The sequence below is a fragment of the Alligator sinensis genome, unplaced genomic scaffold, assembly GCF_000455745.1.
Source record: "Alligator sinensis unplaced genomic scaffold, ASM45574v1 scaffold115_1, whole genome shotgun sequence".
NCBI lineage: Eukaryota > Metazoa > Chordata > Crocodylia > Alligatoridae > Alligator > Alligator sinensis.
Window position 1 is genome coordinate 468,791 of NW_005841895.1, and position 10,901 is coordinate 479,691.

At 39.6% G+C, this 10,901-nt stretch overlaps 1 protein-coding gene across 1 annotated transcript in view; it reads left to right on the forward strand.

Annotated features, from left to right (window-relative positions):
• The window catches only part of SLC9A8 (solute carrier family 9 member A8), a 65,876-nt gene extending 56,469 nt beyond the window's left edge, over positions 1–9,407 (forward strand). Inside the window, exons 15-16 of the mRNA XM_006018149.3 lie at positions 307–453; positions 1,196–9,407. Of these exons, the coding sequence (XP_006018211.1) occupies positions 307–453; positions 1,196–1,303 (255 nt within the window). The 3' untranslated portion in view covers positions 1,304–9,407. The remainder of the gene's footprint in view (positions 1–306; positions 454–1,195) is intronic.
• Positions 9,408–10,901: the final 1,494 nt, after the last annotated feature.

Here is a 10,901-nt window from a genome sequence, read left to right on the forward strand (position 1 = left end):
TAATCATTGGAAGTGAAGCCTTTCATCTTCAAATCAGTAGCTCACTTCCATTACAAGTCAGTCAAAGCTAAAAGTTGCCTTCTTTTCTAAGCTATTTACTAATTTCTGTGGAAAGGTATTGAGGGTCTCAGTTCAGTTCCTAGAAGATATATTGCCTAGATGAATCTTACTGTTTCTACAAGTGTTTACACAGCTAGGCAAAATGGCTTATTCATAGCAACCTACACTATTTCAGCATTTTTCTAGTATTTTCTTTCCTAAGAAGAAAGGAATTTAAGGATATCTAATTGTCCTGTGATCTTTTAGGGCAATACCATTGAATCTGAACATTTATCAGAACTCACAGAGGAAGAATATGAAGCCCAGTACATAAAGCGCCAGGACCTCAAAGGCTTTATGTGGCTTGATGCCAAGTATTTGAATCCCTTTTTCACTAGGCGGCTCACACAAGAGGTGAGTTCTACTTTCTTGGAAAAGAAACATTTGTGGTAGCATTGGTTTAGCTTTCTCCTGAATTCCATTCCAGACAAATCACAGATGTGTACTGCAGGCTTGGAAATTTTGATTTGGGCAGAGTAATCTGACTAATATGGTACCTGTTCAGAGATAGTTGCCATGATCAAAGGCCTGTCAAATGCAGACCCAGTAGAACCTACTTTCGTTTTCTTGCTCTGTTCCTTTGCTAAACGGCATTCATTTCAGTCTGCATTTCCTGTGCTGTTCTACAGAATTTGGCAGCAGGAGGTTGGCCAACTGAAGCTTGCATTCAGTTTATACCTGGAATCCAGAAGTATAAGGCCGGCTATCTAGGATGCTTGGAGAACAAAACGGCACTCATGGACTCTTGAAATAAAATGAATCACTGAAGCTGCCACTTCCCCCTAGCACATATAGAAAAAAAGATGATTTGGGGTCAGGCCAGCCAAACAGTATTGTGACTGCTGTGTCCCAGTGAACTGAGCCTTCTATAGAACACAGGGGGGGGGAAATATCCATCATCAAAATAATTATAGTTGAAAGTAATCACTGATGGATTGTATAATATTTCAATTAGGAGGCATAATTGTGCATGTATTAGAGGGTGAGAGGTGTGGAAATGAGGAGTATTTTGTGGAGATACACCAAGTAAATGTTCTATAAGGCACATACACTTCTGTACCTAAATAACAGTTGCTCTTATTTTCCTTTGCCTTAGGACCTGCACCATGGACGCATACAGATGAAAAGCCTTACCAATAAATGGTATGAAGAGGTGCGACAAGGGCCCTCAGGGTCTGAAGATGATGAGCAAGAGCTTCTATAGCAAGCTGGAAAAAGAATATAATGAGCTCTGATAACAGAGCACCAAAACATAGATATATGTAGCATAAAGAGTCTGATTGCACAAAAGCTAGGGCATTAAGAACAAAGCCTGTGGGTTTCAGACTTGGTTTTGTGCTGTTGTGCTTAGTGTCACAGAATGGATACGCTGTGTTGGGTAAGATTAGTCATTTGCTGGAAATGCCCTACAGTAGTACAGAGGCACATGGTGGGTTGAGCAAAGAGAACCATCTTTATGTCCTAATTTCAGAACACCTGTAAGTTTCACTCAGCCCATTCAAAAACCAAACCATATGCATTAAAATAATATTAATGTTAAGAGTGCATGTAGGGTGGAGGTTTATTCCCCCTCATGGAATTTGCTGTACATGTACGCTGTAGCGCAGATTCTGTACTATGACTCCACAAAACAGAATGCATTACACTTTACCCTTTACTTTTTTTAAAATCGTTTGCATATAGGGGGGGATTACGGTTTTATATTGTGAATTGTATCAACAATAGTTTGTGAATCTGCCTGGAATCAATTTTGCATATTATGAATCCAGATTTGATAACAGTCACCTGATAGAAAGAAGATGCTGCATGTGTGCAGAAGTATCTTTTAAGCCCTAGGTCCTTCTGCCCCAGTACTAGCCATACCAGCCGCTTACAGACGTTAACAAAAAAAGAAAAGTGCTTTATTAGAAAAGGCAGCGCGTTAGTTTGACCAGGCTCTGCAGTGTCTGTATAGATTGGGTGCTTCACCGGAGCTTTTTGGCACTTTTAGCTAAAGCTTATTCAGTCAGCTATTGGATAAAAGTCCAAAGCCCCACTAAAACATCCAATTTATATAGACATAGGGCTAGCCAGGTCCAATTAATGTGATGTCTCTTCTGGGTATGCCCTTTGTTCAGCATGGGAGCACACCAAGTTTAAAGTAAGGCTTAATTTTGTGGGGTGGGGTTTAACATCTATAAGTAGCCATCATGAAATCTTTTTACGTGACGGGACCTAAACTTCATTTGAAAAACACAGATTTTTTTTCACTATTTTTTTTCTCTCATCTGTAATTTAAAACAATGGAACTTGTATTTTTTTTTAATTGTATTAAGCAAAGGGTTTTTCCTGGCTGGCCCTATGGGCTTCTGATCTCAAACAGCAGCGATCTGTGTTGATGGATTCTTAAATTTAAGAAGCATTAGTAGCAGGCTATCCATATCATGTTTTTTCAGAATTAATATAAAAGAAAAGCTCACAAGACTTTTTAATACTATGCATTGTTGAAACATCTTTTGGGAAATGCCAAACATTTAACCTTCCATTAAGTTGTCCAGCTGCTTTAATTTTTTTGTATGTTCATAGTGCCATGTAAAAACGTTTGGCACCCTAACCTCCTCCTACATGCCATGGTCAGCTTGAAAAAAAACTACATGCCATGATAACACATGCAGTGATTACCACACACTTTTATAGCCAATTTTATTGCCACCTGATCATTACCACATGCATTTTCTGCAACTGTGCGCGCAACTGCTGTCCTCTGTATGCAGATCAGGCATTCAGATGCACATAGAAAATGTGGTATAGCTTTTTTTTCTCCTCCTTTACTGGGTATTTTTGTCACAGATCTATCGTATATTTTTTCCAGGGGATTAAAAGACCTGTCATGAATGTATTCAGAGAGCATAAATTCTGAGTTCTGTGTTGACTGAGTAGTTTTTTATGTGTATGTTTGGAGCCTGTTGTGGTATTTATAAAAATAAGGCAGCAGCTGGTGAAACCTCTGTGAGGATTCAATATGTTCTTCCCACTGTCAGTCGTATCAGATTAAAGTGATTAGGGAAGTGGATTAGGGTTTTAGTTTCCTTTTCTATATACATACTTTGAAACATGCCTTTTGACAGTGCCTGATGCTAGGAAGTTACTCTCAGCTCTAGATTAGCCATGCTTAAATCCTTCAGTGATATCTCATTAGCAGCATCACCAGAGCTATGGGCATCTTTCAGGTGTATTTCATGTTGACAGAAGTTTTGGAGGATGATAGCCTTCTTCAATTGTAGCTGGGTGCGCACTGTCTGTGCATTTTCACTTGCAAATTTCTGTATCTCACGAGAGAAAATGCTCTTTTTCTGGTAACAAGGGAAGGACACTTTCTGTATTAATCAACCATGAAATGCACTACCATCTCTTGTCCTTATATGTAAGCAGACTGTGTCATGCTTTATAGAACTGAAACACGCATTAATGTGAGTCTGCGAAAGAGAAAGAACTGAGCCTTTTTTGGTGCTAAGCACTGAAAAATGACCTCATGCATGCTTTTTAAGAGGAGAACAAATCTTTAAAAAAAATAACAAAGGTTTCTTCATCCTCTTTGGTTACAGTAAATTGAATTAATCTTTTTGTTACCAGTACATACTTATTAGGGGTGTGTGCTTGCACACAGAGAATATGAAAACTGAAATTAGAGAAACATGAGGTGAGAGAGAGAGTGTGCGCGTGTGTGTGTGTGTATAAATTTTGTATAGCTGTTTTTTCAGGTGTCCATCCAGAGCAACTGGCTCCATTTTTTATGGGTTGTTGAATCTGCTCACACAAAGAATAGTCTAAGCCAAGGCTGTTCAACTGGCAGTTAATGTGTGGCCCCTGGGCTCTCACCCAGCCTCTGCTGCCTCTATCACTCTGCCTGCAATAGCAGCCAGAATCTCCAGGCTTCCCTTTCCTCCTCCAGCTGCTGCTTCCTGTCTTCGCAATACAAGGCCTTCACTGGTGCAGCTGCTGGGGCACCTGCCCCCCCATGGGCTTAGGAGTTGGACAGCCCTGGTCTAAGCTATTAGGTCCAGCGGGCCATTTTGAGATCATTTAGGGCATGAGGATTGTTTTCTACTGTGTTTATTTTGTTTGCAAGAGAAGGTAGATGTTATATCTGTAAATAGGTAAACATCGCATTTCAGGCCAGTCTTTCCCAGTTCAAACAGTTGAGCTTTGGGCAGTAGTTTTGCAGGGTGCAGAGTGTTATGCACTAGCAACTAAATGGGAACTAAATAACTGAAGTAAATTTTCAGTCACTGAAGAGTTTTTTTGTGGTTTTGAGATTGGGTCATTTCTGCTTTCTATTAACCACTAGCAAGGCACCCATTTCTGAGAATCTCATGTTATAGGACACAAAGGCAAAGGAGTGCTCAAGGCAACTCATGCCTAAAGCCTACAAAGCCACCTTGAGCCCCTCTGATCTTGCGTTGTCTATGCTGATCATAACTTAGAGCAATCCGAAGGCTTCTCTAAATTTATACCAGTTGCAGTTCCTCCAACGGACTGTTAGCAGACATGGACTTCTGTGCCCCTTTTTCCCTAGCTATTCTCCCTGTTAACAATACTAGATTCTCCATTGCTACACTACCACCCCATACTGGAGAATCCCCTATACTGGTCTGCTTGTCCTGGAGCCATTATATGGGTTTTAGGGTCACTTTGTAATGGGAATGTAACAGAAGGCAGCCAAAGATCAGAGCCACCATTCTCAGTTATTTGATTATTCCAGTGAAAGAAGAGGCTAACTAAAATGGATGAAAGGTCTGCACTAATATAACTTCCTTAAAAGGCTGATCTAGTTCATTCATTCTGTTGAATTGGTCATTTCCTGCCCTCTGCTGGCGATTTGTGAAAATGCATTTAGATTTAGTTCAGGAAGCATTTGCCAAGAGAAATTTAGTATCCATTTACATTTAACTAATGAACTGAAATATCTGAAATTAATTAAATGAGCCTGGAACACTTCATTTAAATGAACTCTTTTTTTTTTTTTTTAATTAAAAGGCAACTATATTAATGCTTTAATATGAAGTTTAATGGATTCATCAAAACCCCCCCAACAAAAGCAAACTTACATTTATGAGGGGAAATGGTTTTGTGGTTATACCACATGGTTGGCAATCAGGACTTCCAGAGTGTCTGCTCAGCTCTGCTTTGGGCTCTGACTCTGTAATGTCAAGCACGATATTTCACTTGTCTGTGCCTCAGCTTTCTTATCCTGTAAAATGGTTTTATCTGGTTTTCATTTTTAGATTACAGACGACTTTTCAGAGACCCTGTACAGCTCCACTATACATTTTTAGCACTGCAGCTTTGATGCCAGCCCCCTCCTCAAGTGGATTTTGGGACAGTAGCTTGTAGACATAGAAGCAAACTGTAACAGCCCACAAATGACTACTCAAATGTTAGGTTGCAGTCTTTCTTCTTGCAGTAGCTGGGTATGTTTGATCCTGTATTATGTTGGATTCAGGTAGAGAAATACCTGGTTTTGTCCCTTTTTTTTTTTTTTGCCAATAACTGATTTTTCAGGTTTATGTTTAAATACTTTGGCTTTCGGTGACACTCGTTACTCTAGTGTTAGCAACTCTCAAATATTTGGGCTTTCTCTTCACAAAACTCTGGGAGGCAAATAAATATGTAGATAGTTACATCTCGTTTTGCATTTGATGATTCCTTTAGTACAGTACTTTGCACTTTTCTGTGTTGAGTTTCATTTTGCTGATTTCAGATCATTTCTCCAGTTTATCAACATTATTTTCAATTCTAATCTTATCCTCCAGAGGGCTTGCGACCTTCCAAAGCTTGATGTTGCTTGCTCTCAAGCAACTTACATGTTACTTTTTGTAAGTGAACACCCTATTCCACCCTCCAAGCAGTTAATGAAAATACTGAATAAAGTTGGACTCAAGACAGACCTGTGAGAGCCCCAGTGATTGTGACAGTGAAGTATGGATAGCAGCTCTTGTACATGTACCTCATAATCATTTCATTTAAGCCATATTTCTCAAGTACACTTATGAGAGTGTCATGTGGGAGGGTGTTAAAAGCCTTACTAAAGTTAAGATACAGTATTTCCCCTATGCACTAAGCTAGTTACCCTTTCAAGATATTGAGTGCCTTTCCACTTGTTGAAGTTAGGTTGATTGATCTGTAATTCTCTGGGTCTTCCTTTCTCCCCTTCCTAAAAACAGGTTTTCTGTTTCCCTGTTCCAGCCCTTCTGGACTCCCCCCATCCTCCAGCAGCTCTCAAGGATCATCACTGGTGGTTCAAAGATTGTTTCAGCTGTTTCTTTAAGAACTCAAGGGTGAATGTCATCAGGCTCTGCTGACTTGAATATGGCTATCTTACCTAAATATTCTTTCAGCTGTTCTTCCTGTATTCCAGACTGTTCTCCTACCCCTCTGTGCTTGATATTGATTGTACTAAGTATCTGGTCACAACTGAAGACTAAAGCAAAAACCCATTGAACGTTTCAGCCTTCCCTGAATTAGTTCTGTAATTTCCTCACTTTCTCCTTCAAATCATGGTCTTTTACTTCCCTTTGTTCTTCTCTTACTCGTAGTGTGTTTATAGAACATTTTTGTATTGCCTTATACCAACTCCCTTGCTAGCTTTCATTTTGTACCTTTGCTTTCTACTTTGGATCACACATGCTTGTGCTCTTCTTTAATTCTCTTCCTTATCAGTACATCCTTGTTTCCATGTTTTGTACATTTCCTGTTTGATTTTCAGGTCACTAAAGAGCTCTGGACACATCCTAATAACTAATATAGAGATTAATCTTTCCTTCCACATGGGGCAGTATTGGCACAGTGGCAGTCTTAGAAAGTGCCAGGTCCCCTGAATTCCTTTTTCCCTTTGAAATTCTTCTTACGAGATTTTACCTTCCAGCTGAATTCTGTTTTCATTTTCTTTTTTCCTAATGTCTTTTCATTAAAAGGACATTAGAGAGAGAGAGCACAGTTAAAACCTGCCTGAACTCCAGTGTTTGCTTGCCTTTGACAATGATCTGCACATGTGGTTGTCTGTTGTTTCACCTTTAAATCATTTGCTGACCTCATATGTTAAAACATTTCTGCAGCAGGTCCCCTCTTCCCATAAATATGAGCAGAAGATCTTGGGGTAAAGTAGATGCTTACGAATGGAGTGGTGTCGGTTGGCACTGGCTGTAGCTGTCCTACCATAGGGAGTACCTAACATACTTGACACAAGCAAGCTAACATCTCAGCTAACAGCTCTTCTTTTGGCTTGGGCAAGTGTCTTTGAACAGCCTATTTTACAGGCCAGAGACAATTTTGCAGCACCAGCAGAAAAATCTTGAGCTAAAAGCCAGGCTCTGCTGCTCCTCTGAGTATGTTCTAGCAGTGTGATGACCTTGAGACTGCTGCTCAGAGTGGCGACAGGCTGTAAAATCACACAGCTCCATAATGAAGACACAAACCTTACAGCTTTTACCCCAAATCCTAATCCTCAGGTTTTTGACGGTAACAGATACACGCTTGTCCTCTTCTCCCATACAAAATTCTGAGTGAACACGGGGCCAAATTTTGCTGGTGGTTACATTGGCATAATGCTATGACTTTGACCAATTTGGGAAGCCGACTTCAGAACAAATGACTGAAAGTGTCCAAACTCAGCTAAAATTCAGATTAAGGTAACATTAACAAAAAGCTATCAGGAAGTAACCACTTCTGTAGTACCTACGTATCAGTATATTTGCAGCTCCTGTCATGATAATAGGGAGGCATCCTCAACTAGGCAAAGCCCCAGTGGGATTGTAAAGATCAATAGTAACTTGTTTTTAGGTGGAAGTAACTGAGAAAGAGGTGCAGTATTTTGAAACCACAGTGAATGAGCACACGTTTGTCAAATTAAAACATTCTTGATCCATTTATTTTCCCTGCTATCTTGGAAGTAAGTGAATTTCCACACGATCCTCACCGCACAGCAGTCTATTGCGTGTCACTTACAACATTTTTATTTAAGGAGGCTTGGTGAGCATTTTGGCTGTTGTATTTCCGCATCAAACATTTCCAGCTGTTCAGAGCTTCCACTTGAATGGCTAAACTGTAGAGCAGTTCATGACGGGTCACTTTAGCTTCTGGCTTTCTCTGGCAGCGAGCAAAGAATGCTGCTTGTCATCTTCCTTGGAGGCGAAGCTGTCCTACTTTCTGCTTAAAGGAGCAGGTTTGGTAGATATTAATCTCTGTGGTAGATTTTTCAAGTGTCAACAGTTTTAATAATCAGACTGAGATTATGATGGATGGCAAATAGGAGGGGTGAGGGACATGGCAAAGGACTGTTTTTACCTCCTTTCATGATTTTTCTAAAGCAACACATGAAAGTTTTTTCCAAAGTGATACAGGGGTATGACCAGCAAGGAATGTGGGAAAGAAATAAATGTAGCATTTACTCTGAGCAGGGTGAAACCCACAGATGATTAATTTATGTTGGCTTAGAAATGTGTGATGCCTCTTTCTTTTTATCTATGCCTATTGGTTTTTGCATATGGAAAAATGTGCAAAAATGATGTTGTATGTTGAATAGTAATGCTGCATTAGAGTTCCTGCTGCAAGCTGCCATCACATGAAAGAAGCCAGAAATATCCAGGCACGACTTTGAAGTGAGTGGTGTTTCACAGTTAAGAATTTTAGTTCCTAGTTTCATGGAGTATGTTCTCACTTGAGAAGCTCAAGGATACCCTCAGAATAAGTGAGCTTGCATCTAAAGTTAGGCTTATCAGGTTCCAGAGCTGCATATACCAGTAATACTTCTACCCACTTCGTTGAGTAATTTTCTGAATACTTTTTCAAATATTTATTTGGTCATAACTCTCCTAAGAGGGTTTGGGAGGGAGCTTTATAACATAATTGTTTTGTTTAGATTTCAAGAGATTGGTAGTACAAAGATAATGACAGAAATTTCACTTTTTAAAATAATTTTTTGCAAAATTCACCTGTTTTAAATGACCGTATTTGCATGCATAATCATGGATTTGTGTGTATATTAATCCCCAAATTCTAGGAATATGGGTCCAGATACCTTTAAAAGATTTCCTTATGACTTCCACTAGATTTCTGATTCTTTCAGTCTTTATTAACAGATTCCTGTGTTTGCAAAATCTAACATTGCAATTCCCTTTTTGATTTGCATTGAGTTCTTAGTAAATGTGTATTGTTGGCAATGGGTATGCAGAATCCAAATGGTTGCATTTGCCTGAGCAATTTAAAGTTCAAGAAGTTGTAAATGGAATAGGAAATTTATTTATTTTTAAATAAAAGTTGTCACTGAAAAAGCAGCAGGTGTGTCTGATTCTGCAGGGTTTGTAACCTGTTGTGGCTCTGCTGGTTAATATTCCTGATTTATTCCAGTGTCTGCACAATTATTCTTTATGGTACCATGTCACTAGTGCCTGTGTGCTAAATAGAGCCCAGATAGTGTGAGATGGCTGCAGCTTGTATTACACTAGTAGAAATCACTGATGGAAGACACCAAATAGTTCACCTTTCTTCCAGCTGAGATTGGTCTATCTGTACTTTTTAGGTGTACACCATGACACTCAGCTCACATAAAGACCCCTTCCCCTGTGCAGCCATGACCTATGTAGTGCGCTGAATTCTAGTTTCAGTCCTTTATGCCATTCCGGCTGTCCCATGAGTTCCAAGCACAACTGCTTAGTTATGTCGCTTTCACATATTCAGCCATTTTCCCTTCCCTCCCCATTTCAGACAGTGTCTTTAAATCCTGCCTGTGTGGCATTAGTTAAAAAATATATCTTAAGTGCAGAAAAAATGTTGGGGGAAAAAATTGAAACAGCTTTAGCAGGGCTCTGTAGTAGGAAGTGAAACCTAGCCCCTTGAGGTCGCAGGTTTGGATCCTGCCCAAGTCCTCATCTCAGTTCTTTGTTGTTCAACTTGACCTGGGTTGATGATCTCCATACACTCGGGTGGGCTGATGTATGCACCAGCAGAAGACAACCACTGAATGAGCACAGAGCCTGCTTTCTAATCTTTTGATCCTGGAGGTCACCCTTTCAGGTCACTAGTGAGGAAATGTGCACCACCACTCTTGTTTCACAGATAAATAGGACACCTAGGTTCCAGGTCACCTATTAGACACTCCTTTCTCCAGACAGCAAAGTCATGTTGATGTACCCAAGTTTAACTAACTCAAAATTTAATTTAGTTAAATTGGTGCAACTTCATTGTGTGGGCACTAAATCATTTTCTGACTGTCTTGTATTAATTTAGTTCAAGTTAGTAAGGAACCAGATATTGTACCCTGAAGACCTCTTATCTGACTTCCCTTAGACAAAGTATAAATGCATTTCTTTAAACACCTGAAGCAGTTGAGAGAAACTGCTGGTTTGGGGCTTTGCTTTGAAAAAAAATGACAGAAGGAATCTTCCATATGTTTTCCTACTTGTTGTTTAGGATAATATTCCTTTAAGTCAGCCCGTTTATGAAAGAAAGTTGAACTACTTTCCTTCAAAAAGGATTGAAGCTTGACCTTCTCTCTTGAATCATGTATTTTTTAAAACAAGAATAATTATTAATTTTTGTATTTTCATAGTATCTAGGAGCTCTGTTGATGGGCCAGGACCTGATTGTGCTAAGTGCTATATAAACCGAAAAAAGACTATAATCCCTATCCACTCTGCATAATAATCTGTGTTGCACATAGGATGCTGCTTTGCAGCTGTAGCCAGGGGTGATAGAGCCCTTTGCAATGCGATTCAAGTTAGCAAATTAAAAAGAATGGCACGCTCCACCTACAAACTATGTAGGGA